General features: G+C 55.8%; 1 protein-coding gene and 1 non-coding gene across 5 annotated transcripts in view; one reads left to right on the top strand and one right to left on the bottom strand.

Annotated features, from left to right (window-relative positions):
- Positions 1 to 784: 784 nt before the first annotated feature.
- KCNN1 (potassium calcium-activated channel subfamily N member 1) overlaps positions 785 to 26,235 on the bottom strand; it is a 35,820-nt gene continuing 10,369 nt past the window's right edge. For 2 of the 4 annotated variants that reach the window (XM_067733203.1, XM_067733202.1), the window contains exons 3-10: positions 20,166 to 20,648; positions 19,406 to 19,501; positions 16,720 to 17,138; positions 13,635 to 13,776; positions 9,596 to 9,706; positions 8,899 to 9,026; positions 4,298 to 4,367; positions 785 to 1,390 (exon numbers count right to left, since the gene is read on the bottom strand). In XM_067733203.1, coding sequence (XP_067589304.1) covers positions 1,136 to 1,390; positions 4,298 to 4,367; positions 8,899 to 9,026; positions 9,596 to 9,706; positions 13,635 to 13,776; positions 16,720 to 17,138; positions 19,406 to 19,501; positions 20,166 to 20,567 — 1,623 coding nt within the window. In that variant the 5' untranslated portion in view covers positions 20,568 to 20,648 and the 3' untranslated portion in view covers positions 785 to 1,135. Of the gene's footprint in view, positions 1,391 to 4,297; positions 4,368 to 8,898; positions 9,027 to 9,595; positions 9,707 to 13,634; positions 13,777 to 16,719; positions 17,139 to 19,405; positions 19,502 to 20,165; positions 20,649 to 25,042; positions 25,245 to 26,235 lie in introns of those variants that run through there. The other 2 variants (XM_067733201.1, XR_010942394.1) reach the window with 2 other exon arrangements.
- Positions 11,199 to 11,271, top strand: TRNAD-GUC (transfer RNA aspartic acid (anticodon GUC)). The gene has a single exon. It is a non-coding gene; the product is annotated as a tRNA-Asp (tRNA).

Genomic DNA, 26,235 nt, shown 5'->3' with positions numbered 1-26,235 from the left:
CTGGGCTCTCAGCTGGACCCAGATTAGCCTCCCTCTCCACCCAGGGCCCAGCATCTGCCTGCCTCCCCCACCTGACTCCAGCACTCCGAGCCCAAGGCCTGGAGGGACCCTTTGACTCTACTTATGTCTAGAACCTTCCCCTCCATCCTGCCCCAGAGGGGCCCCTCAAACGCCAGGATCACACCACTCCCCTCCCCATGGAGTGCCCTCCACCAAGTCCATTCTTCCCTTTGGCCTATGGACCCCTGAGTTTAAATCCTGGCTCACCCCTCCCTCCTCACTCTGTAGCCCCAGGCAGGTGGCTTGACTCCTCTGAGTCTCCCCATCCTACCCTGCTCAGGTTCTGGTGAAGAGTCAGTGTGATAATTTACATTACATTGCCTGTATACAGCAGGTGCTCAATCCATGTCTGCCGAAGACTGAATGGCCCTCCTCACCCATGTCACTTCCCCCACTGGACCATGACCCACAGCGCCGCTGGCCCCTAGTGGGTGCTCCAGCAAAACCAGCTGGAAGGAAGTCCTGACTCTCTGCTGCCTCCTGTAGGCCAGGGCTGGGCCATGCTCTCTGCAGGGCCCCTCAATCAGTGTCAGGTGGGACCGGAGCAGATGTCCTCAGGGAGGTGTCTCTGATTGAGTTCAGGCCCGGGAGACAACCTGCCTAGGATGGGGATGGGGATGGGCTCACCTTGACCCCCACATCTGGTCTGGAACCCCAGGGCCGGGTATCTACTCCCCATGTTGTGATTATGAGTGTCCCCCAGCCACGCACAACAGGCAGCAAGTGGGTGGGTCCTGCTTTATTTGGAACTGGCAAGGACCCCTCTCCTGGCTGCTCCGCACCCACCGGGAGCCTGGGGAGAGCCGGGGGTTGGGGGTGGCAGAGGACCAGAGGAAGATCCAGGCTCTCCCAGCTCCAATCAGGGAGGAAGCCAGTGGTGGCCCGCCCCTGCCCTTTCCTGCCGTATGGCCCTGCCCTCTGCCCGGACAGTCTGGCGGGCCCCAGTCCAATCAGCCCAACTCGGTTTCAGCTCCTTGAACTCCAAGAGGCGCCACTGTACAGGGCTTCTTGGCTGGCGTGGAGGTGGCGGCCACACGATGGCCAAGATTGAGGAGTCTGGTGGCAGGCAGAGCCGTCACCCGCAGTCTGAAGGGGCCGTGGGTGGCCGCCGGTGTGGGGGACTCCGAGCCACCGGGTCCAGTGGGCCGGAGCCAGGCCGGGGAGGCAGGGGTGGTGGAGGCGGGCGTATGGCTTGGGCGATGAGGCCCGGCAGGGCCTGCAGGGAGACGCCCAATGCATCCAGGCGGCTTTCAAGGGCAGCCAGGCGGGCCTCAAGCTCCTCGTGCTGGGCGTGCAGCTCGGACATGAGGTTGTACATGACATTCTGGGTCTGTCAGAGACAGGGAGGGTGGGAGAGAGGAGAGGCCAGGTGAGAGAGAGGGAGGGGTGGTTGCAGAGAGATGGCAGACCAGCCCCGGTTGGGTGGCGGCCCAAGTGAGGAGCAACTGTGAGCACACCCCCAAACCAGCCAAAGGCATCTTGCTGGGCCCCAGGGAGCGGTGGGAGGATAGGCGAGGGGAGCGGAGACACAGGTCTTGAGTGCCAGGCTCGGAGCCAGCAGACCAGGGGAAGGTCAAGGGAGGTCTTGGGGCCCAGCGGATGTGACCAGAGTTGCCATGAGGGGATGAACTAGCTGCATGGTCTGTAAAGCCAGAGGGTGGTCTTGGGTGATTCTGGACTGGTGTTGCTCCAGGCTGGGGACACGGTCGAGGGGGAGGAGGCTCGGTTGTGAACTATCCCCTGCTTTCCACATTCGACTGGGGAGGGGATAGAAGTCTGCGGGGGGGGAGAGGTGACCACCCCAAGAATCTGACCCTATCACAGACCGGGCAACACGACAGCCACAACAATTACACTACAGCAGGTCGTGGGACATCCCTGCCACCTTGACTGCTCCCCACAACCCAGCAAGCAGGGGCTGGTTCTGCCACAGTCCAGATGGGCCCGGGAGTTGCAGTGGGTAGGCGGGACACGCAGAACAGCCCTAGTTGCAAATGCCGCTCTAACCACCAGGTGGCGCTAGATCACCGTTCCGAGTCTCAGCCCAGCTCCGCGCAGTCTAGACGCCCAGACAGACCGCAGCTCACCGCCCGTCCTGGGCCTCAGATGCGAGGGCTGAAGGGGCTGTGCCACACCCTACCCCACCCCAACCTCTCGATCTGTGGGAGGGAGACAGGTCATCCACCCCACAGCTCCTTCTTTCCGCACTGTACTTGCAGCCTCTCCCTTCCGGTCTGAAAGCCTTTACCTGAGCCCTGCCTTCCACCCTTTCCTGTTACTGGTAGGCCAACCCCATCCAAGGATGAACAAATGCCTCTCTGCCCGCTTCCCCCCACCCCACCCCCGTAGGGCTGCAGACCCTCACCCCAGCCCGCCTCAAGGGGTCACACAGTCCCCCGGGGCCAGAGAGTAACATCTGGAGGCATCCAGCCCTTGGATGGCTCTTTTTTGGCCCTCTCTGAGGTTTAAACTTTTATTAGAATATACATTTTGTTTTTGTTGGAGAGATACAAATTAAATCAGCAACCTTGGAAAGCATTAAAATTTAATATTGGAAAACATTTTAACCTCGTTAAATTAAAAAAAAATTAGAAACCCTATAATCCAATCCAGTGAAAGGCTTACTTCGAAGCCTTCATTAAATGTATTTTGAGAGGAGTATACTGCTGTAATTATAAGGTTTAAATAACTTCTATAAATTCACATTTTAATCATCTGTACTAATGAAGGAAGTGTGATATGGATAATCCAAACTATAATATCTAGTACCTGAACTTTTCAAAGGCATTCGATATGTATTTGGAGCTGTAATCTCATATGACATCAAATTAGTTGGCCAAGGATTTCTACATGCTCTTAGGATTATGTTCTTTCTACTACCGATTGAATTATTTCTTCATGGTTCTAGAATATGTTTTTTCCTCTGTAATGTTCCCTTTCAAATTAAGTTTACGTGGGTTAGTATTAAATTATTATTTTTTTTTATTTTTTGGCCACTCTGTGCAGCATGAGGGATCTCAGTTCCCCAACCAGGGACTGAACCCCTGCCCCCTGCAGAGTCCTAACCACTGTACCTCCAGGGAAGGCCCCCGTTAGTATTTAATTAAATTGCATTGGAGCCAATTTGCAAAGTTCACACGTGAACTACTTATGAAAGGGCAAAAGGGAGTTCAGAAGAGTGTGACAAATATTCTAAGAGCTTGCCCAACTGAAGTTGAGTCAGTTGACATATCTTCTAATGGATGAATAAAAAGCGGGAAATTGGGGCTTCCCTGGTGGCGCAGTGGTTGAGAGTCCGCCTGCCGATGCAGGGTACACGAGTTCGTGCCCCGGAGCGGCTGGGCCCGTGAGCCATGGCCACTGAGCCTGCGCGTCCAGAGCCTGTGCTCTGCAACGGGAGAGGCCACAGCAGTGAGAGGCCCGCGTACAGCCAAAAAAAAAAAGCGGGAAATTGGATGGGACCTGACATTAGAACCAACAAATAGATCCATTTATAACACACACCGATCTTACAGAGCTCTTGCAATCAACTTTAATTTCCTGAAAGATGTTTAATTGCTATACAAATAAGCTTTCTCCTGATGCTATAATTTGAATTTATAACCCTAGCAAAAGAAATTTGTTTTTCTCTTAGATTTTAGAGCTTGTATGTAGATGACATTTCTAAATACGAAAGTACCACTTCACCAATTTAGCCCACTAATTACATATTCTTATTAAAACTTTTTATTAGCTATGAATTAAAAATATAAAATAGATGCCAAAAAAAAAAAAAGGCTGACAAAAATTGGGACTTCCCTGGTGGTCCAGTGGTTAAGACTCCACACTTTCACTGCAGGGGACGTGTGTTCGAACCCTGGTCAGGGAACTAAGATCCCACATGCCGCATGGCGTGGCCAAGAAATTAAAAAAAAAAAAGGCTGATAAAACAGCCGCCAATGTTAAAAAGTAAAGATTTTACACACAGATGTAGATTTCTGGCATCACTCTAACAACTGGAGCCTCTGGTCACAGTGGACCCCTGCAGACAGGGCTCTTATTCCCTGGTGGCTGGTCCCTGCCTGCCCTGCATCACTTGCATGGGTCACCTGTCTATACTATGAGCACCAGCCCTGTCCCTCCCTCCCTGGCAGGAGCTGGGCCTTGTCCTTTACAGAACATCCCTCATCCTCCTCTGAGGGCCTAACCAACTCCTTCTGGACCAGGGGGCTGCCCCACCTCACCCTGCCCTGCTCACCTTGGCCAGGTCTGCGAGCGTGTTGGTCTGGTCATTTAGCTTCCCTTGCTCAATCTTCACACTCCGGAGCCTGTGGGACAGGTGGGAAGGTGGGGTTGTGCAGAGGCTGCAGTGGGGTCAGGGTTCCTCCATGCACCCACCCCACCCAGAGTCACCTTGTGGGATATGCAGTGGGGGGTGAGGGGCAAGTTGGAGGTTAGCCCCCTTGCAGCCCGTTCCCTTCTGGCATGCAGGGGGCAGCAGGGCCTGGAGGGCGGTTCAGCTACCACCCACAGTGCCCACATGCACTAACCCCCAGGAAGAGACTTACTTCTGAGCTCTGGCAGGACCCAGCGGAGCAGGGAGAAACCACAAGGCAATTTTAATCTCAGCACACCTGGGCAGCCCATGCCCAACCCTCCCACGTGCGCCACCCCAGGGCCAGGCTAGGGGCCCTGGACGGCGGAGGGGCTGCTGCTCTTGCTCTAGGGAGAGGTCCAGCCTCTGAGGGGGTGGTACCAGCCCTCAGGGATGCATCCTCCCTCTGCCCCCTCCCTCCAGCAGTGCCTCACAGCAAATGCAGCTGCCTCCGGCCCTGCAGCCCCACTGTATGCCTGCCTGTGCCAAGCTCCTGGCCCTGGAGGGGACATTTAGTCCCGAAAACTATGCCCGTACCATTTCCCAAAGGGGAAGTCAAGGCTCAGAGGGGCAAAGCCGGTGCCCACTGGCATCCTAGCAGGATTTGCACCTGAGTCTGCCACTCAGCCTCTGAGACCTTGGCCCCCTGGACAGCTGCCTATGGGGCTGGTGGTGGGGGGGGTGTTGTCCTCACCCCTTCTCTCCACCCCTTCTGTAGCTAAACCAGCCCAGGGAGACCTTTCCAGGTAGGGCTCTCCTTTCCTCCTCACTAGTCCAAACTCAACCCTTGCACACCCACATGTGATAGATGCTCGGAGAGGCCCCTTGGGGCCCACCTATGCTGGGTGTTGCCAGGACCCCTGAGAGGACCCAGCCCTCGGTCTGGAGAAGTGGAGGTGGATACAGACACCCCTAGCCCTGGAAGTTGGCAGGGACTTGCTAAGGAGCCACTGACATGCCTGCCCTGGGCAAGTCATTCCTGGCGTCTCTGGAACCTTCCTGTTACAGGTTGAATGGTGTCCCCCCAGAAGACATATTGAAGTCCTAACCCCCAGAACCTCAGAACGTGACCTTCTTTGGAAATAGGGTCTTTCCAGATTTAACTAGGTTAAGATAACTGGTGTCCTTATAAAAAGGGGGAAATTTGGACAGACACATACAGAGGGAGGACAATGTGAAGATACAGGGAGAACATCATATGAAGATGGGGGACTGGAGCAATGCTTCTATAAGCCAAGGAGCATCTGAGGCTGCCAAAAGCTAGGAGAGAGGCCTGGAACAGATCTTCCCCTGATGCCTTCAGAGGGAGAACGGCCCTGCCGACACCTTGATTTTGGACTTCTGGCCTCCAGAGCAGTGAGATCATAAATTCTGTTTTAAACCACCCAGTTTGTGGTACTTCTGTTAAAGTAGCCCTAGGAAATGTGTACGCTTCCCAAACCTATGCTGTGTTCCTCAGTTTGTCCTCTCCAAGACCACTGTTTCCTTTTCACTGGCTGCTCATACTGCATTCCCATCACGGGGACTCTCCAGCTCAAGGAGATGCCGTGGCTCCCTCATACCTGCAGGTGGTACCTCTGGTCTCCCTGGCACTGTGCTCATTCCCACCTCCCCGCCTTTGCCCAAACTGTGCACACTCCCTGGTATGCCTGCCCGCCTCTCGGTTTCCTACCCAAATCCCATCCACCCTTCAGGCCCTAGTTCAAACTTGCTTGATTTCATCAGCTGTTCTCATAAGGCCACTGTTTTTTTGGAAGTGTTCAGGGGGACCTAAGGGTGAGCGAGATAGTCCTTCCCCAGAACAAATGGACAAAGGTCACTCACAGAGCAGGTGCCTTCTCCACAGACCTAACTCTCCTCAATTCCTACCCTCCGACTTCTCCCAAAGAACCTTCTGGGACATCCCTTGGGGCAAGGTCCAGAGCAGAGCCATGTCTGTGTCCCCCATGCCTGGCACACCAGCTGGTGCAGGAAATGTTTGTGGAATGACCAAATGAACATATCGAGGGTGGTAATAACAACAACAACAACAGTTCCCATTTTCAGAAAATACTGTGTGACAGGCAGGTGCAGACAGATCATCTGGTCACCCCAATTGTCTGATCCACACTCCATTCCTGGAGAAGAGGCATGTCACCATTGTCTCCACTTTACAGATAAGAAAACGAAGCTTGGACTACTGTAGTCACTTGCTTAGGCCCCACAGTTAGGTGGCAGAGACTAGATTGGGACCCAGTGGTCAGTAAACAACTGTTGAAGGGTCAACAAGGAGGGCCTTGGGGTCTTATGAGGAAATAGGACTAACACCTGGGCACAGTGAAGTCAAGCAGGTGGGGCACCAACTCCTCTCCCTGCTTCATAGGTGATAGGTGAAGCAGAGGGTGGGGGTACCATGTGTTACTGACTGCTTGTTCTATGCCAGGAACTATGCCAGGCACTTCTGCACATCACTCCATTTAGACCTCCCCACAGTCCCATGAAATAGGGACTGTTATCATGAGAAATTAATCCAGTCATAACAGTACACACGATAAATGTAAATGGACTAAACTCTCTAGCTAAAAGACAAGGATACTAGGGGCTCAAGGAGACTTTTAGAGTGATGAATCTGTTCATTATCTTGACTGTGGGGCTAGTTTCATGGATGTATACATATGTTAACACTGATCGAACTGTGCACTCTAAATAGCTGCAGTTGACTGTATATCGATTATACCTTAATAAAGCTGTTCTTTTAAAAGAGGCAAAATTATGAAATAGGATTAAAAAATTAAAGTCAAGCTGACTGAGCTTCCTCTCCCATGGCCTGATCTCGCTATGGTCACACTCCATTACCCTCTTGTGCCCCAGGAGCTGACCGTCCCAGCCACACCCTGGGGTCTCCCCACAATAAGCTTCCTGGCTCTACCGCTCACACCAGGGTTCTCTGTGCTGCCTCTCATCTCTGTTCCCTATGGGTGACTTGGTTGCCTTCCTGTTGTACTAGTTCAGACCCTAACATTGTTTGCCTCGCTTTCTGGTTCATCAGCCCCTGAGTCTGGCCTGAGAGTTCTTGGGGCAGGGATCCATCTGATTTTCCTAGGGAAGCCCAATTGTGAATGAGGTTTTCCAGGATGTAAGAGCTGGGAATGCATGGGCCCATTCTGAAAAGTGCTTAAAAACACGTTGTTTTCTATTTTACATCAGCTACTATGTGACTCAACTGTAATTTATATGTGAGTGCCCAATCCCACAAGATTTGAAACTGTTTAAATTCTAGACTGTGTACTGTCCCATACATCCTATATGTAGCTACTGAGCATTGAAATGTGGCTGGTCTGAATAAAAACGGGCTGTAAGTGTAAAATACGTACCGGACTGCAAAGATTTAGTATAAAAAACTTTCTAAAATATCTAATTAATGATTTTTATATTAATCACATATTAAAATGATAACATTTTGGATATATTAGATTGAATAAATATATTAAAATTAATTTCAGCTTTTAAATTATGTATGTGGTTCACATATTTCTTGTGGACAGTGATTGGCATACTATGGTCTATAGGCCAAATCTGGACAGCTGTTTGCTTTGGAAAATAAAGCTTTATCAGAGCATAATTACACCCATTCATCCTTGCTGTCTTCCTGCTACAACAGCAGAGTTGAGTAGTTGTGACAGAGACACTTTGGCCCACAAAGACTGAAATAATTAATATCTGGCCCTTTACAGAAAAAGTCTGCCAACTCTGGCTGCACACTGGACTCACCTGAGGAACTTAAACTTGAGCTCAGGCTGTATCCCAGACTCTACTGTAAATGGTGTTGGGTATGGCCTGTAGGATTTTATTTTATTTTTTAAAAATTTTCAGCCACGCTGTGCGGCTTCTGAGATCTTAGTTCCCCAACCAGGAATCAAACCAGCACCCTCAGCAGTGAAAGCGTGGAGTCCTAACCACTGGACCACCAGGGAATTCCCAGCCTGTGAGATTTTAAAAAGCACCCCCACGTGACCCCAATGAGCAGCCAAGATGAGAACCACTTGATTAAATAATTCTCAGGAAAAAGGGACAACAGAGAAAATTAAGTAATCTCTAATTATCCCACATGATCACATGAATCAGGCCACAGATTTAATTCTGAGCTTCCTGGAAGCCAAAGCAAAAAGGGGAAATTGCTTCAGTGTCCAAGGGGAGAGTCATTTTGGCTATTTCAGAGAATAAAATATGCTACCTGCCACTATGTTGGGTGGTTTGCATGATTTATCAGAGGTGACTGTTCTGGACAAGTGCTGGGTCCATCACCTGCCTCCCTCCGACCAACCCACTATCCCACCCAGCACAGAAGCTGCAGGCCCCAACCAACTGACCACCTGGCATGGGAATGGCCATGATGTGGCCATGACGAGCTGTCTGGCCTAGTCTGCAGCCTCCTCCCCGGGGGCCAGGGCTGCCTCCGTGCCAGGTGGACACAGAAATGCAAGTGGGAAAGGTGTTGGACTTACTGATGGATGGCTTGGAGGAACTTACGCTGGTGTTTCCGAACCCGGGCGTGGTCTGGCTTTTTCACCAGCCTGGTGTGTTTGTAGATGAGCCACGTCTCCCTGAGAACGTTAGCAGCGGCGTTTTTTACCTGAGGCCAGAGAAAGAACAGTTCCTTAGAGTAGCACAAAACTATGGAAGGCTCTGGAAACCTCCAGAAACTCCTGGAAATGCCCCTCTGGGGTCCTGGGACTGTAGGTCAGGACCATGTTTACACATCCACATCTGTGCTGTGTGTGTGCACGCGTGTGTCTGCCTAACACACATCACTCACCATGGGCCAGACCCTTTCTATACAACTTGCAAATGTTAACTCAGTCAATCTACACACGCCGGTATCTCTCTCATTTTATACGTGAGGAAACAGAGGCACAGAGAAGCTGACCTGCTGAGTTCATCCGGCTTATAAATTGCATCTGGTTGCCTCACCACGAATCCCTGACTCTTGCTGAGGGGCCCGTGACTGGGCTGTGACTGGGCACAGAAGTGCACACCTGTGCACAGCTTAAGGGTGTTCACATGGTGGTACAGCCCAGGGCAGTCTGGGCACACACAGGCAGCGCGGCATGACCCGTGGGCACGTGTGCAGAAGTAAGGTGAGGAGGGTCTGCCCTTGAGGACCAGAAGGCGAAGTGGCTGTGATGGGGCTGGCGTCCTTACCCGCTTGGTGAGCTGAGTGTCCATCATGAAGTTGTGCACGTGTTTCTCTGCCTTGGTGAGCTCCAGCTTCCGGGCCACCACGGCCACCACGAGCGCCGTGCAGCCAGCCCCCTGCATGAAGAGGGCGAGGGGGCATGTCAGGGTCCACCTCGTATGGGTTGCAAGTAGGATACCCTCCTTCCTCCAGGAAGCCCTCCTGGTTCCTCCCCCTCACATTTGCCCTCCAAACCTGCAGGGTTGGCAAATCCCATCTTCTGAGTTCACTGACTCCCAACCCCGCTAGCTTAATATCCATCAAACGTCCAGGGAGCCTGTGCCATAAATTAGTTCATTTGATCCCCAACAACCGCGGGAGGTAGGACCGCTCTTATCCCCATTGGGCAGAGGGGGAAAGTGAGGCTCGGAGATAAGAGAAAGCACAAGAAACAGGCAGGATCTGCACGTACATTTGGGGCTGAGGCCCACGGAGGTGGGAGGATTGGGAAGCATTTCCATCCAGGCTTTGGGGTCTGGATGATGGGGACAGAGACCCGGCTGACATGTTGCTGGCCAGTCATGGGGGCGGATTCTGCTGGTAGGGTCAGAAGGGTGGCGAGAAAGAAGGGTCAGGCCCGCTGCCTGTGGTGGGGCATTTGCAGGAGGAAAGAGGCAAAGTATTGGACCCAGGATGCGGGGAAGTAAAGGGAGGGGACACCTTCCCCGTGATGGGTACCCTGCTCTAGCAACCACCCTCCCCAGTATGTTCTGAATGGCAGCCAGTCCCCCGGCTAGGGAAAGAGGCCAGAGAGGACTTGCTTGTCCACTTGGGGGCCACTTGAGAGACAGAAGGGCAGGAGTGAGGATCCGAGGGGGAGGGCAAGGCTCAGAGGTAGGGGTGGGGGGCAGTGAAAAGTGATGCAGAAGGAGGGCGGGAAGGGGGACCTTCTGCCACTGAGAACCAGGAGACGGGGAGCCCAGGACATCCAGGTGTCATCAGCCCCAGGAGTGGTGTGGAGCAGGTGGCAGGGGCCAATGAGGGGGGCCAGAAGGTGGCTCCCCACCTGCGCTGGAGGCTGTCTTTGGCACCGCACCCACCTGCTGCTTCCTCCTGCAGCTACTGCATACAGGATGGAAGGAAGGAAGAGACCTGGGCTCAGCCTCTGAGGGCCAGGGGAGTGGCTAGTTTTTCTTCCGAATGGAAGGAAACATTTATGGGGAAGGATGGGCACAAAGTCGCCCCCTGAGGAGACCCCATCATGCGTTCCTGGCCAGGACGAAGGTCTTGGGAAGACTCAGGAGTCTGTGTTCAAGAAAAGCCCTGTCAACTGGGGCAAAGAAACATACTGGAAACCTCCATGTAGAACACTATGCCCCCAGGAAAAGGACCAGCCAATGACTCCGCACAATAGCATGGATGCCACGTCCGGCAAAAGACACTGAGTTCAGAGGCCATGCTGGGATGCCTTGAAGTTCAAGAATGAGCAAATGTGTGCTTTATAAGCTATTGGACGGGGGTGAGTCCGTGGGGCAGAGACTGGGAGGGGACACACTTGGGCAAGGGTAGAAGAGGAGAGGTCTAACAGAAGAATTTGAAGGTGGCTTAAAAGACCAATGTGTGGGGAATTCCCTGGTGGTCCAGTGGTTAGGACTCTGCGCTGTCACTGCCGAGGGCCCGGGTTCGACCCTTGGTCAGGGAACTAAGATGCCACAAGCCATGCGGTGTGGCCAAAAAAAGAGAGAGAGAGAGAGAAAGAAAGACCAATGTGTGGCTTCGTGTGATACCTGGCTGTGTGGTGACAGAGAAAAGCAAAAAACATCCCTGGGTGTAAACATTCCTGCACGTGCCGGGGGCGCGGGTCTGGAATGAGCCACAGGGTAAACGTGGAACTAATTTTCTGGAAGGAGCCTCATCCCAGAGAAGAGAACCTGGCTTTTCTGTTTCGCTGCGGGTTTTCTGGGTTTAAAGCCATCATCTTATCTGAGAGCTCTTCTTTTTTCGTTTGTAAAGTTCATCTGCCGGGGATGGGGGTAGGGGGGTGGATTGTGGCCGATCTTTAGTTTTTTTCCCTTCCAATCTCACAAAATAGCGTAAGCAAACAGGCATAATGCCTTTTAACTGAGAGAGGGTCTAGGTCAGCTTGTCCAGGAGAAGCGAGGCCCCGGTGGGGGCCAGAGGAGGACGTGGACCCCCAGCTTGTGTCCAAAGAGGAGGGGACAAGAGGTGAAGAGGGGAGAGAGCCACGGGCCTCGGGAGATGGTGACAACAGGGTCAGTCTACATTCAGTGAAGGGGGCTGGGAGGAGCCAATGGAAAGACAGCGCTTCCCTCTGCAGGAGGAAAGGAAACCATGGTGGGGACGGCCTAGTACTTTTCTTTTTTTTTTTTTGCGGTACGTAGGCCTCTCACTGTTGCAGCCTCTCCCGTCGCAGAGCACAGGCTCCGGACGCGCAGGCTCAGCGGCCATGGCTCATGGGCCCAGTCGCTCCGCGGCATGCGGGATCCTCCCGGACCGGGGCACGAACCTGTGTCCCCTGCATGGGCAGGGGGACTCTCAACCACTGCGCCACCAGGGAAGCCCAGCATAGTACTTTTGCAAGAACAAAAGCATCTCTCTACGAAGAAAAGGAAGTGGCCTGGGGCGGACCCTGGGGGGAATCGGGTTGGTTGACTTCCTTTGGATTGTGGGTGTTCATTTATTTTTTTTCACAAATTGAAACCAAGCAGGGCCCTGTGGGGCTCCTGGGCAACAGAAGCCTTTGGAACAGTTGCTAATCAGGGAAGGGAGGGGAAGGGATGCAGAGACAAGGGAGGGGCAGCCAAGAAACCATAGTGCAGCCTTGGGGCAGGTCCTGGCTCCACCTTAAAGGATGCACAGAAGAGTATCTTTGAGCTCTTCTGCAGAACTAAGGCCCCCAGCAAATGGAAGATGAACTATTTGATGAAGCAGTCTTCATTCCAGAGAGAAGGTCATAAGTTTGATAACCTCAAGAACCACAGAAGCTCATCAGGAGATCACCTGAGGTCAGATTAAAGGAATGCAGGCCCTGCACACACTCTGGGCCTTATCAGCAGCTCCGTCCATGAACCATCACATAAAACTCCTCACCAAATCCTCCCAGGTTGGGACACACAGTTTTGCGGGGCATGAGCCTGCTGTGTCCCCCTTTGCCTGGCAAAGCAATACAGCTCCTTTTTCCTACTTCACCCCAAACTCTGACTCCAGGATTTGATTCAGCACCAGTGCACAGAGGCTGAGTTTTCGGCATCAAGATGAACATGCTAGTTGGGGGCTGGGGAGAGAGGGGTTCCCTACTGTACGTGGAACAGTTCATAATTCAAAACACGGAAAAGCACTTGTGGAGATGCAAGAAACTTGGAGAGAAAGAAGGTTCCAGAAGGAAGGGATGGGCAGGGAACCTAATGATCAGATCAGGGTAAAGGGAAGGCACCAGACGCCAAAGTTTGCCCATACAAGCAGGTGGACTTGAGAAGTCTTTAGGGAAGAAGCGGTGCTGCCTGGGCCCACAGGAGTCACAAGAGATAAACCTTACACCCAGGGGCTCAGTGGGGTGCTCAGGACACCCCGGTAGTCAGGAAATGATGGAGAATTGGGCTGTGATGGCAGGGCTCAGAGGGCATTGACTGGGTATCCGAGGCATTCATGACTCTAGGCATTTCCTATAAATGAACGGACTCAGTCCTTGCAACAGGCAGAGGGAGTGGCGGAAACAGAGGCACAGAAGCATCAAGCCTGTTGCCCTGGATCCAAGGGCTGTGAATCGAGCAGGCTGCGGAGCATAAAGGGGCAAAAATGACTCTTGGTTCAGAGTGGACCACAGCATCTGGACTGGAGAATACAGTGGAAGCTACATATCTAGGGCTGGAAGAACCCAAGAGGAGATGTCCCCGGGAAGCCTGAGGGTGTCTTCTGTGTCCCATCAGAGGGAAGGAGCAGGGTGGCAGAGGGGTGGGCTGACACAGGGAGGATCTCTGAACAGGTCCACCTTGAGACGGCGTGGGCTCCCCATCAGTGGGGGTGTGCAAGGGCCCTCGCCCTTACCATGATGCCAGTGAGCAGGCACACGCCCTTCCCGCAGTAAGTGTGGGGCACCATGTCGCCGTAGCCGATGGAGAGGAAGGTGATGGAGATGAGCCACATGGCCCCCAGGAAGTTGCTGGTCACTTCCTGCTTGTCGTGATACCTGGGGGTTGGGGGGAGCCAGGGAGGGCCCAGTCAATCCACACTGGTCCCTCTGCTTTCATCACACCCCCAGGAAGGCAGGGCCCTGGGTCTACCTGGCTGCATGGGGGCCTTGACTGCAGGGAGCTGATCACTCTGGAGGCTCAAAGTGTCCAGGGCACCACTATAGGGCAGGGTGGGGGGATGGTTAGTGCCAGGGGCAGCCCTGTGGTCCTCCTGAGGGTACCACAGGGCAGAGGGCAACCACTCCTTCCCAGCATCCCTTCCAACCTTCTTTCACCTGACCCCCAAGCTGCTGGTTATTGGGCAGAGAGGGGTCCACATGTGGGTGACGCACATGAGCGTGCGCACATGAGGGGGCATGCACATGTGTTCACGCGTGTGCACACAATCCCCCTCCCAAAGACAGACACACAGACAGAGGCGAACACGGGTGGCCACGGGCACCAGAAGCGGCAGGAAGTAGAGGCGAGGATTCAGGTCAGACACTAGGAAGAACTTCCCCAGCCAGCAAGGTCCCAAGGAGGGAGGAGGACCCTACGGGGAGACAGGACCACACCCTGGGGCTTGGGAGTATTAGGAAAGTCAATCTGTGGAGGGCAGTTGCCCCAACCTTGGGCCTGGGGCTCTCCTGGCAGTCAGGAGGGAAGGGGCAGCCTGCATGGCACTGGGGAGAGGCCTGGGACTCAACTTTTGTTATTCAGGGGGACAGACCCCAAGGCTTTGCAAGGACATGGTTTTGTCCCAATCCCAGGCTGTGTGGCCTGGGACCCTGGCCACACAGGCTATGAACTGTTTCTACCTATGGTTAGCCCAGGCTGGGGGACTAAGGGATTGGTTCTCTGGGTCTGGGGATGGCTCAAGGTTCTGCTCCAGCTCAGCCCCCTACCTGCAAAGCCCCTTCAGCTCTGGGAGGTCAGGAAGCCCTTTCCAGCTGACCCCCTCCTTCCTAGGCCGCAGGGGCAGGGCAGGGGGAGCTGGCGGGTAGGGCTGTCCCAGGCAGATGGGGCTGGGGTCAGGGGCTCAAGATAAGGAGGAGATGGAAACCCAAAAGGTGGGAGGGAGGGTTGGAGGCCTTCCCAGCAGGTCTGGGCTTTGAGAGTCCCTGCCCCACTGGAGGGTCGGGTGCCATTCCAGGCCCCTTCAGCCTGGACTTCCAGGCTGCTTGCTGGACAAGGGGGACCAGGGACTGCACCCCATCTTTCACGGAGGTATGTGAGCCCCAAGCGGCACCCGCTTCCACCTCTCAGGAGACCAGGGCTCCACACCCAGGAGGCAGGAGGAGGGGGGAACCCATCAGCCATCAGGGGAGGCTCCAGCCCCAGCTGGAGCTATGGTGGGTGCTACAGGACCACCCAGGACCAAGGAGTGGGGGGCATGCAGGAGGTGGGGTGGGACAGAGCCACAGGGGTGGAGCGAGGCAGGCGAGAGGGCGTCAAGCGGTGTCAGAGGGCTCAGAATTTAGGATTGGCTGCCCCCCCGGGCCCTGCCCTATTCCCCACCCTTACCAGGCACCCCTGCAGTGACCCAGCCTGGACCCCAGGGATGCCCGATGCAAGGCACCCTCTCCCACTCCCCAGATCTCAGTCCTGAGGTCTGTAGGAACTGGCACGGGGGCACATTAGGGGTCCAAGGAGTCCCTGTGTGACCCTCAGACAGTAAACCTTGATGACAGAAAGAGCTAGGCCCTCACCCCCGTCAGCCCGACATCAGGCTGAGGCAGGGGTCATGGAGGGGGCGCTTGAAGGGGTGAGGACTGGGGATCTGGGGGCAGGTCCAGCCCAGGAACCTCCCAGGAAGCCCGGTCCCAGCCCCAGCTAGGCACAAGGCAGGAGAGACCCCTTCCCAGACAAGGCACCCCCATGCCCTGAGAGGTCCAGTGGGGCCCCTCCTCCTCCTGGAACCGCTGGGGGTTTCTGGAAACAATCAGGAACTAGGCCCTCAGGGATGTCCCTTTGCCCCTCAGAGCCTCAGTGTCCTCATATATAAGTCGGGTGGATGGCCCCGCACCTTCCAAGGCCGTTCAGAACAGACCCCTTACGGGGGTCTTAAAAGCTTGGATGGGTTTCTCGTTCACCCCAGACCCCCTTAACTCTCCAAAGGAGCTGTCTGAACCCCTGGGGCCAGCTGCCCCGACAAGGCACCAGAGCTACGTAAGCTCTTCTCCCCCCTTCTCCCCGCCACTGCCCCGCCTTGGTGACAAGGACCCGAGGGATGCCATGTGCACACAGCCCGAGAGTGGCCTGCCTCCCGCTATCCTGGGCTTGGCCCCAGACCCACCTGCCTGGCAGCACTGGGACAGTCTCTCCGCGGGGCCCTGTGGGCTCGGGGCAGGTCCCAGCCACTTGCCTCACCTCCCCACTCCCTCCCCTGGTGGCAGCGGATCTTAAATTCCTGGCGGGCAGGGCAGCTGGCAGCTCTGCACACATAGCTCAGCTGAGGGTAGGACTCACATGTTTTCCCTACAGTCCGGTGGGGCGGGCAGAGGGGAGAAGGAGAGCAGGTTAAATTGTGGGGGGGATAGGTGGATGAGGGGAGGGCCCTGTTCCTGCTGCCTCCGCCACCCTGGGCCAGAGGTTGGGCCAGGGGAGGGGCCCCTGGGGGAGGGGGAGGAGGAAGAGGGATGGGGTCCTAGAGGGGTGTGGGGTAGGGGCTGGAGGGGAGTGGGGACACAGGGCTGGAGTCCCAGGGATGAGGGAGCTGCACTTGAGGGACTGTCACTGAGGCCAGGAACTGGGTATGGTGGGGGGGCGGTCACCAGGGTCAGAATCATGGAGATGGAGTGATGGCTGGGGGGAGGCCTTGGATGTCTGAAGTCGTGGGTAGGCATGGGGTTCACCAGGGTCAGAAGTCAGGGGGACAGAGTGACGGCTGGGAGAGCCCTGGGGTCACTAAAGTCGTGGGTGGGCATGAGGGTCAGTGGGATCAGGGGTCAGGGGCGCACCTCTCACAGACCCGCACGGTCCAGGCGGCGATGATCCAGGAGGAGATGCTGAAGACAAGGAGCACGGTGCCCGGGCAGATGGTCATGAGCGTCTTCATGACGAAGCGCGTGTTGAAGGTGATCTTGTTGAGGGCGCCGATGCTGCGGCTGGAGGCGTCCGTGAAGATCCTGCTGTGCAGCAACATGACGCGGCCCAGCAGGTAGAGACGCAGGAACATGGGCACAGACAGCAGCACGTCCACGTCGGCCTCGGCCGCTGCCGGCGCGTACGTGAAGGCTAGCCGCGCTGTCCACGTGAAGCGGTAGTGGCCGGGCACCGGGTGGATGGCGCACACGGCCAGCTCCAGGGAGATGAGGAAGACGCGCTCGCACGTCATGGCGATGCGCCAGTCGTCTGCCCCGTTGTCCACCATGAACAGCTGCGGAGGTCAGGCGGGCGGGATGAGGCGGGCCTCGGACACGAGGCCAGGCCCCGGAGCAAGATCCCAGCTGAAAACCCCGTCGGCTTTTACAAGAAACACGGCCTCAAGAGCAAAACTCCCTAGTTCTCAGGGTCGGCCACAATTCAAGCTAAATGTGGCACAGATGTTTCCCCAAAAGTCAAACACAGAGTTACCAATGACCCGGCCACCTCATATAGGCGAGAGAGATGAAAATGGTCGTTCAGACACGTCCTTGTGTGCACGCAATCACAGCAGCACTGTTCATGGGCACCCAAAGTGGAAACAACCCAAGTGTCCATCAGTGGATGAATGGATAAACAAAATGTGGTCCTTCCACACAATGCAACATTACTCAGCCATAAAGAGGAAGGAAGCATTGACACATGCTACAATGTGGATGAACCTTGAACACATCAAGCTGAGTGAGAGAAGGCAGTCACAAAAGGCGACCACTCGGGGCCAACGAGGCAATGTTGCCACCACAGTGGGCCTCGAAGTTGGGGCGTCGAGCCAAGGAAGACCACACTCCAGCCTTCAAATCTAACGGGATTTGCCTGGCTAGGTCTGAGAGAAGTGTAGGACCTGCCACCCCTTTCTTCTTTCATATTTCTCCCTTCTGGAACGGGAATGTCTATCCTATGCTTATTCCACCATTGTATTTTGGAAGCACACAACTTGTCTAGTCACAGTTGGAGGAAAATTTTGTCTCAGGAGGAACAGTACCTCGAATCTCACCCATGTCTGATTTAGATGATATTTAAATGAGCCTTTGGACTTAGAGTTGACGCTGGAATGAGTTAAGACTTTGGGGGCTGCTGGGATGGGATGAGTGCATTTTGCATGGGAGAAGGACAAAGATTTGCAAGGTGGGCCAGAGGGTGGAGTGTTATGGACTGAACTTCGTCCCCTCAAAATTCATCCGTTGAAGCCCTAGCCCCCAGTATGACCGTATTTGGAAATAGGGCCTTTAAAGACATAATTAAGATTAAATGAGGTCATAGGAGTGGGGTCCCAATCCTACAGGACTGGTGTCATTTTATAAGAAGAGGAAGAGATACCAGGGATGTGTGAGCACAGAGCAAAGGCCATGTGAGGACACAATGAGAAGGTGGCCGTCTGCAAGCCAAGGAGAGAGCCTCAGGAGAAACCAACCCTGCCAGCACCTGATCTTGGACTTCCAGCCTCCAGAACTGTGAGAGAATACATTTCTGTTGTTTAAGCCACTCGGCTGTGGTGCTACAAACACACAGTGCTTCCTTCTTTTTTCATTTGGCTGAATAGTATTCCATTGTACGGATGGACCACATTCTGTTTATCCATACATCAGTCAGTGGACATGTGGGTTGTTTCCTCTTTTTGGCGATTGTGAATAATGCTGCTATGAACATACGTGTACAAGTTTTTGTGCGGATGTAGGTTGTTGTGTCTCTTGGGTGTGTAACTAGGAGGGGAGTTGCTGGGTCATATGGTAACTCCATGTTTATCTGTTTAAGGAACTGCCAGACTGTTGTCCACAGCTGTATCTTCAGAACTGCTTCCTTTAGTTCAGGGGTCACTGTCCCCCTCCCCCCAACCCCCAGCCAGATCAGGGACCCCTCCTGTGTGCCAGACCCTGGGTGTCCCCTGACAGGTCTGCATACAGTGCAACGCAGGCAGGATTTTCCTACACCCATCTCCTGCCATACTGTGGCTCCTTGAGGTCAGGGGTCAAAAGCCAGACTCAAGAGCCACATCTGACACCTTTTGGTGTCCCCGGGCCTTGGTGCCAGCCTGCTGTGGTAACGCCTGCCTGACAAGCCCTGAACTGGGCTCTCCAGGAGCCTGAACAGGTTTTGATCAACCCCTGAAATAGGAGAATAAACTCTCTGGCACAAGATAAATCTTTCAAAAACAGGGTCCGATGGACTAGGAAAAGGAGCCTGGTGCTACAAACACTGGACCGCATGGCTGCAAAACCTCAGAAGACCCAGGGCTGTGAAAACAACCCACGTGCACCAGAACCCCAGCCCACCTCCTGCTCCCCCAATGTTGGTGTTCTTTACCAAAGAATCAATGAAAATTAAAATGAAGATATGCATTCCAAGGAAATTTAGAGTGATCTAAACAGTGTGTCTCCACAGAAGTCCTTTTTTTTTTTTTTTTTTTTTACTATAAAGAGGCTACTGATACTTTTATGTCTTAGAGGGCTGGGTTCCCAGGTGGCTGGGGGGAGGGGAGCTGTCCCAACCCCACTGGGCACTGACCTGGATCTCCCTGGCGTGGTAGAGGACAACCAGGCCCAGCAGGATGACGGTGGAGAGGCTGATGAGGCATTTGAGTGCAAATGAGTACAGGGACTCCTGGACAAAGAGAGAGGGCAGAACAGACACTGTCAAGGCAGGCAGCCCTCCTGACCCCCCACCTGGTCACTTCACTCAGAAAGTGAAGCTCCGGTCCTCACTCCTCAGGCCTGGGCTGAGAGCAAGGCGGGCCCAGCACTTCGGCTTATAAGGCCTGGCTTCACATGGGTACAGCACTCTACAGTTTACAAAAACTGACCTCATGCAGACGTAGCACTTCCCGGTTTACAGGCTGACATGGCTCTCATCTCCCTCTGTCCTCACATCCACTTGGGGACCCATGTAACCTGGTCCTGACCGCTCTTGAAAAAGGGAAAGCTCTTTCCCTGCTCCTCGTGCAGCCCTTCTCTGGGGCTCCCCCCGCCCCCCGCTTGACCTTGAGAGGCAGCCCCATCCCCACCTTCAGCCAGCCCCTTGTTGCAGGGCAGAGGAAACGGGCTGGAGGCTTCTGGGCCCACCTGCAGCCTTCCTGCTGCCCCCACGGGGTGGACACAACAGGAGGCCCAGGGGCCCCCACCTTCCCACCTCCAGGGACCCCTCAGCACCCCCCACCCCCCTCTCCCAGGGCTGATGTGGCCCCCCACCCCGTGCCCAAGGGGTCTCAGGGAGCCCAGTGGGACCGGCAGGGCCTCCCTGGGGTGCCAGGGGGAAGGGCCACACCTACCTTGCTGTAGACCCCCCAGGATAGCTCCGTCTCCGTCACCATGACAACAATGCCGAACATGCCGAAGATGAGAGCGTAGTCACTGAGACGCTTCCGCTTCTCAAAGAGCGCCCGCCGGTGGCCCAGACGGTGGCCCACGCTGGGGGGCTTTCCCGAGCCCCTCTGCCTACCCGCCTCATCCTCCTCCTCATCTTCCTCTTCTTCCTGGTCCTGGGGCTGCCCCCGGGGGCTGCCGGGCGAGGGCTGGGCCGGCTCACTCTTGGCTACCACCACCTGGATGCCTGGGCCATTTGGAGGCTGAGGCGGGTGGCCGGCCTCGGGGTCCGGAGGGTCTCGGCCCAGGGCACCCAGCCCGCCACCCAGTGGCCGTCCCCCGAAGCCATTGTGTCTGTGGCTGTTCATGACTATGTGGGTGCTGGGGTTGGGCTTGCTGCCGGCCGCCCGGGGCCCGGCATGGCTCAGCAACTGGGCTCCCGCGCTGACCTGCAGGGCATGGGGGACACGGTCGTGTCAGGGCCTCAGCAACGGACCAGAGGGCTACGGACCCCACCCCAGCACATTCTGAGGCTGGAGAGGCCAGGAACCGACTGCGGCTGACACGTGGATTGGCCACTCCAGAAACCTGCCTATGTCCCTCCTCTGCTCCAAGCCTCCCCATGGCTCTCCAGTGCCATTGTATAAAAACTCAACTTCTCACTGTGTCCAGGAGGCCTCTGTGGTCTGGCTCCCACCCACCTTATCCTTCTCACTTTCCCCAGAGTCACTCCCTTCCACCCACGGTGGCCTACCCATTACCAGATCCCGGCAAGCCTGGTCCTGCCTCAGGGCCTTTGCACCTGCTGTGCCCTCTGCCTGGAACACCCTCCTACCAGACCTTTGCCCACTGACTTTTCTGTGTCTCCAGGTACCTAGAACAATGCCTAGCATTCAATAAACACTTCTGAATGCCTCAAGATGGAATCCGCTGGCTGGTTTGCCTGGGAGGACTAGAGGCCGCGTAAATGAGCAGCTGGGAGGTGGTTCCAGTCCAGGCTTGTCTCCTTCTGACCTTCAGGCTCTTGGACAAGTTAATCTCGCTCTATTCCAGTTCCTCCCGTAGAGCCGTCCAAAGGCCTGAACACACTTACATAGTCACGGGATACGGCCAGGGGGAAACTGGGGACCACAGCCATGGCTATGAGACTCTCAGCTCCCTCCTGCTTAGATGGAGGGAGGTCTGTGATCTCCAAACACATTCCAGGACCAAAACAGCAATCCAGGATTTAACTCTAAGATCCCAGAATTGATGCTACAGGGTCTTGGGAGACGTGCTTGGCCCGGTCCTGTGACCTCGGGCCAGACTCAGTTTCCCCACCAAGGAAACTGGCTACCAAGGAGGAGACTGTCTGATCTGCCCCCTGCTCCTGCACAGGGCAGTGTCCCCTGGCGTCACATGAAAGGGCAAGGACCTTGAAGACGATGACATGCACATGATGAGGCTGCCTGGAGTCCAATCTCCTGGGTCCCAACTTGCCAGATCCTCCCCTGCCACCCCCACCCCCAGCCCACTCTCTCACTCCCCACCCCTGCAGGCACCCCCTGCTGCCACCACAGCCTGCGTTTACTGAACACCTACTACACGCCAGGCTCTGTCCTTTGCACAGATTTTTCTCCTTAATTCTCACAACACCCCCAAGAAGAGGGTCCTGGGATTTGGCCAGTTGTATAGATGGGGAAACTGAGGTACCATGTGGTGAAGGGACCATCTCCTTACAAGGCAGATTCTGAACCAGGCTGCCTTGTGGGATTCTCCCAAGAAGCCACACAGTGGTGGGCTGTGGGCCAAGTGTTGTCCCCTTGGAAAAGGCCAAGCTGGCATGTGCTGGGGGCCCAGGAAAGGGGGCTGCGTGCACAGACAGGACACCTCCCTGGCCCTGAAGCCATGTTCCTGGGGGTGACAGGCTCAGAAAGTGTCACATCAGGACCTGCCAAGATGAGCCATGTTGCCAGGCGGGACAGGGGTGACCTTGGCCAGGGCACTACCGCATGCATTGCAGAACCACCTGTGCCTGTGTCCGTGCCCCGCCCCAGGCAGTATCTGTCCCACTCACTACACGTCTCCAGACGAGGGTGCCAGCACACAGTAGGAACACAAGAAACATGAGTCTTAGAATGTGTCCCACTTCCATCCATGTCACCTGTGACTTGATGCGTCAGTTTATAAGAGCTGGCCCCATGTGGTCCCAGGACATCACAGATTATATGGGCTCATCTCCTGCAGGGCCAGCACTTCACAGTTTATAAGGCTGACCTTGGCCCTGATCTCTCTCTTCGTTCTCACAAGCACTCAGGTGCCACTCTCCTCTGGGCTAGAGCCCCTGCTTGCCACCTGAAGGGCTGTCGGCTGCTAGGCAGGGCTAAGAGCTTGCCACCAGGACACACACAGCGGCCCCAGACCATGCCCTCGCCCAAGACACAAGGAAACCTCAGGCACCCCTCCCATCTTCCCTCCTGAAGGTGCAGAAGGCTCCTGCCCAGGGCTTGGGGAGCAAAGGCAGGAGAGGTGGTGGCCTGGCAGTCAGGACCGGAAGCGGGTGGGAACGGTGCAAACGACCTTCCAAAATGCACCGATGAAGATGCAATTTGGGGATGTGACTCAGCCGCCCAACACACAGGCCAAATTCGGCCGTGTTTCCGCCATGCTCCTCCTTGCCTGGCAGCCGTGTCCTAACGTGTCCTGGGCAGGGAGGGGGTGGGGTAGGGCATGTGAACAGGCGGCAGGTGGCTTCTCGGAGGGCCTTCTTAGTGCCCATGTTGTTAATGCGGACCTATTGCTTATTGTGGGCCGAGACCTTGATGAGAATTACCACATTTAATCCCTATTGCCACTCAGCAAGGCAGGTGGCATTCTTACTCCCATTCTACAGAGGGGAGACAAGGCTCAGAGAGGTTCAGCACTTTGCCCAAGGTCACACAGCCAGAAAAGGCAGGAACTAAGTTAGTGCAGTCTGGGGGCAGTGGATGGCAGGATCTGCCTGGGTCCCTCTTGATGAGTGGCTGTTTGGAAAGGGAACCAGCCTGGCCCTGTCCTTGAGGGGCCACAGAGCTCAGAACACAGGCATGGTGACAGTTCCACCCCTTCCACGACCTCATAGGAAATGGAAGGACAGAGTGGCCTGCCTGCGATCCCACAGGAGAAGGGGGCAGCCCGTTTCTAAAGACTGGGTGGGACCCTAGGGCCCTGGGGACAAGAGACCCCACCCCTCCCCAGATTCACCTTCCCCTCCCTCAATGCAATCTGGGCCTAAAGCTGGGGTCCCCAGGACCCTCAGAGATTTCCCAAAGAACCAGAAGTTCCTGTGAAACCCCAGCCAAGGTTTGGATGTCCATGAAAGGGTGTGTTTTTCTGGGTGAAGGCCCTGGGTTCTCCAAGGAGTTCCTCTAAAAAGCAACAAACATCCTATGGGCTGCATTTCGTTTTGAGGGTTCCTGGAATTCCCCAAATTGTCTAACATGTCTGGGGCACAAGACCTCTGTTCCTTGAATGCTGGGGTGAAGGGATGAGCAAAACCCCGCCTTCGTGTCCCATCCCACGAGATGCTGTGGGAAACCTGTAGGCCGAGCAGGGCCGGGGGGACCCAGGAGGGCTCTTGAGGAGTGGGCGAAGGTGTGCAGAGAGCAGGGAGCACGGAGGCCGACTCCTCCGAACTGTCCCATCCAACAGGAAGAGAAAGAAAATGGCCAGACCCGAAAGGCCCTCGAGTGAACTCTTTTACAAATGATGGGTTGATTGCAGAGGGACCTTTGGGTGTCCCAACCAGGACAAAGTCACTGCCACTTCCTCATTTACCTCTTTAGTAAAGGGGCGTCTCGGTGCCATCCCAGCAGGGTCAGTGGCCACAATGGAGTGAGATCTCATGTGGAAAATGCTTAGCACTCAGCCATGGGTACGCCTGTTGTGGTGACACTACCGAACACTGTGATCTGTCCTTCAGAGCTGGACCAGGAGAACGTGACCCCTGCCCATCAGTCTCCAAGGCAGAACCTCCTTGGGGCAAATGCCCACCCCATTGCTCCCAGGAATCATGGCCAGAGCAGCACATGGTAGAACCTTCCAGGATATGTGGGTGAATTGTGGGTTGTGTGCCCCTGCGGAGGGTGGGGTAGGACCCTCGGACACACCTCCACCAGCACTCTTGGGGCCACAGCTCTGCAGGGTGGACAGGATCTGTTCGTCCTTCCAACCCCATGGGCTGCCCGACAGTGGGTGCAGCAAGTCGTTGGCTGACTGCCCCATCCCTTAGGCATTCCCCCCATCACCACCCGTCAGGAACCTGCCAGCAGCCAACAGGGTGCAATTAGCCTGCCCTAGCCTGCTGTCCCCAGTGCCCTCCACTCTGATGCATCTCCATTAGCATCTCTGGCTCACCCCCAGCCTTCAGCACTCACATTTGTGGCCCCACCCTCCAGGACAGCCCAAGCAGTGCACTGTGCTGGGTACCCAACCTCTGTCCAGGGAGAGCTGGGGGATCCGGCTTTCCGACCCCTGCCGTGCTGCCCCTAACGGCTGGATACAGGGGCCAGTTGTGAGGGTCTCCTTCCTCCCATTACCATGTCAGTCCTGGGTCACTGCCTCCACCCCGAGAGCTCCCCCACCGTATCTATGGAGTTTAGAGACTCACTGCTCTGCCCCCGCCGAAGTGAACCCAGTACCCTCCCCCTCCAGGATGGGGGTCCGTGAATCTTTACTCACTCGGGCAGTGCACATACACACATTCCCCCCGTCGCCGTATCCCCTGGGTTGCGGACCCCACGGAAACCCTCCTAGCCCCTGCCCAAAACCGCATCTCACTCCGGGACATGCCGCCCTGGGTGCCCCTGCCCATCCCACTCAGTACCTGCGGGACTCGTCTTGGGCAGGCGGACGAGGCTGGAGGGGAGAGGGTCCGGCGCGGCCGCGGACCCCCAGGCAGGGGCCGGGGACGGGGTCGCGGGCGGGGCGGGCAGCAGCGGGCGGGCGCGAGGCCCCGGGGCGGTGGGGCCGGGGGCGGCGGCAGCGTGCGCATCCCCCGCCGCCCTGCCCACGGGCCCGGCCGGGGGTCGAGCGCCCGCCCGGGCAGGGAGAGGAGGGGGCGGTGCGACGCCGGCGGCGCAGCCGATTGGCCGATCCCGGGTTGGCACCGCCCCCGGCGACCCCGCAAGCCCCGCCTCTATTTAAAGATCCCTCATTTCCCCACTTCCCCCTTCGCTCCCCAGCGAGCTGCTGCTCCTCAAACTCACCCTTGCCCCGCGCCGTGGAGAGGACCTTAGCGAAGCGAAAACTCCCGACCTCGACAGCCTTTGAGAACTAACCACTCCTTTTCCAAAATCAGGTCCCCAAACTCCAGCCACCTCTCAACATTTGCGCGCCTGGGGGCTGATCACACCACGCACTTGCTGAGGGGACAACTTTGCAAAGTGACTGGACATCTCCCTCCTGAAATGACCTCATCAAAGTCCTCTCCGTGTGGGGGAGTCTTGGGGTGGGAAGCAGGATGTTGGCAAGTAGAAGATGCCTCGGAGTTGGGTATGGGGGCTTCCAGGGGTGGAGGGGGGTGCCTGCTGGGGCAAAGGTAATCTTTTTTGGAAGGAGAGAGCCCACTCAGACTTAGCTCCCTCCCCCAGTCCTAACTCCCCAAACCAATGCCAGGATGGCAGAACAGCAGGAGACTATTTTGGGGGTCCCGCAAATGGTGTCCCTTTCCCCTGGCACTGAGGATGGCCTTGGGCAATATTCATTCAATGTTAATGACAGCTCAGAGGAGCCGTGGGGACTGGAAGGTGGGGAGCCCTTACCTCCTCCTTTTCCAGGCAGCCTCACTACCTCAGCCTCACCCTGTCCCCACCCTGTCACCTGGGTGACTGAGTCTGGCTCTGTCCTCCCCAGCCCAGGGGCTCCTGGGGGCAGCAGCTTCCCCCCATCTCTCTCCCAGCCCCCCATCTGTTTTATTCCTGGCCCTGAGCTTTGGACCAGGTCAGGAACATCTGATTGCTCATCACTGCCTGAGGGCAGCTGATCTGTTTTGTTTCTTCTGCGGTACCCAGAAAATAG

This window comes from Pseudorca crassidens, chromosome 3 (genome assembly GCF_039906515.1).
Source record: "Pseudorca crassidens isolate mPseCra1 chromosome 3, mPseCra1.hap1, whole genome shotgun sequence".
Lineage (NCBI taxonomy): Eukaryota > Metazoa > Chordata > Mammalia > Artiodactyla > Delphinidae > Pseudorca > Pseudorca crassidens.
This window is presented reverse-complemented; position numbering and strand designations above follow the sequence as displayed.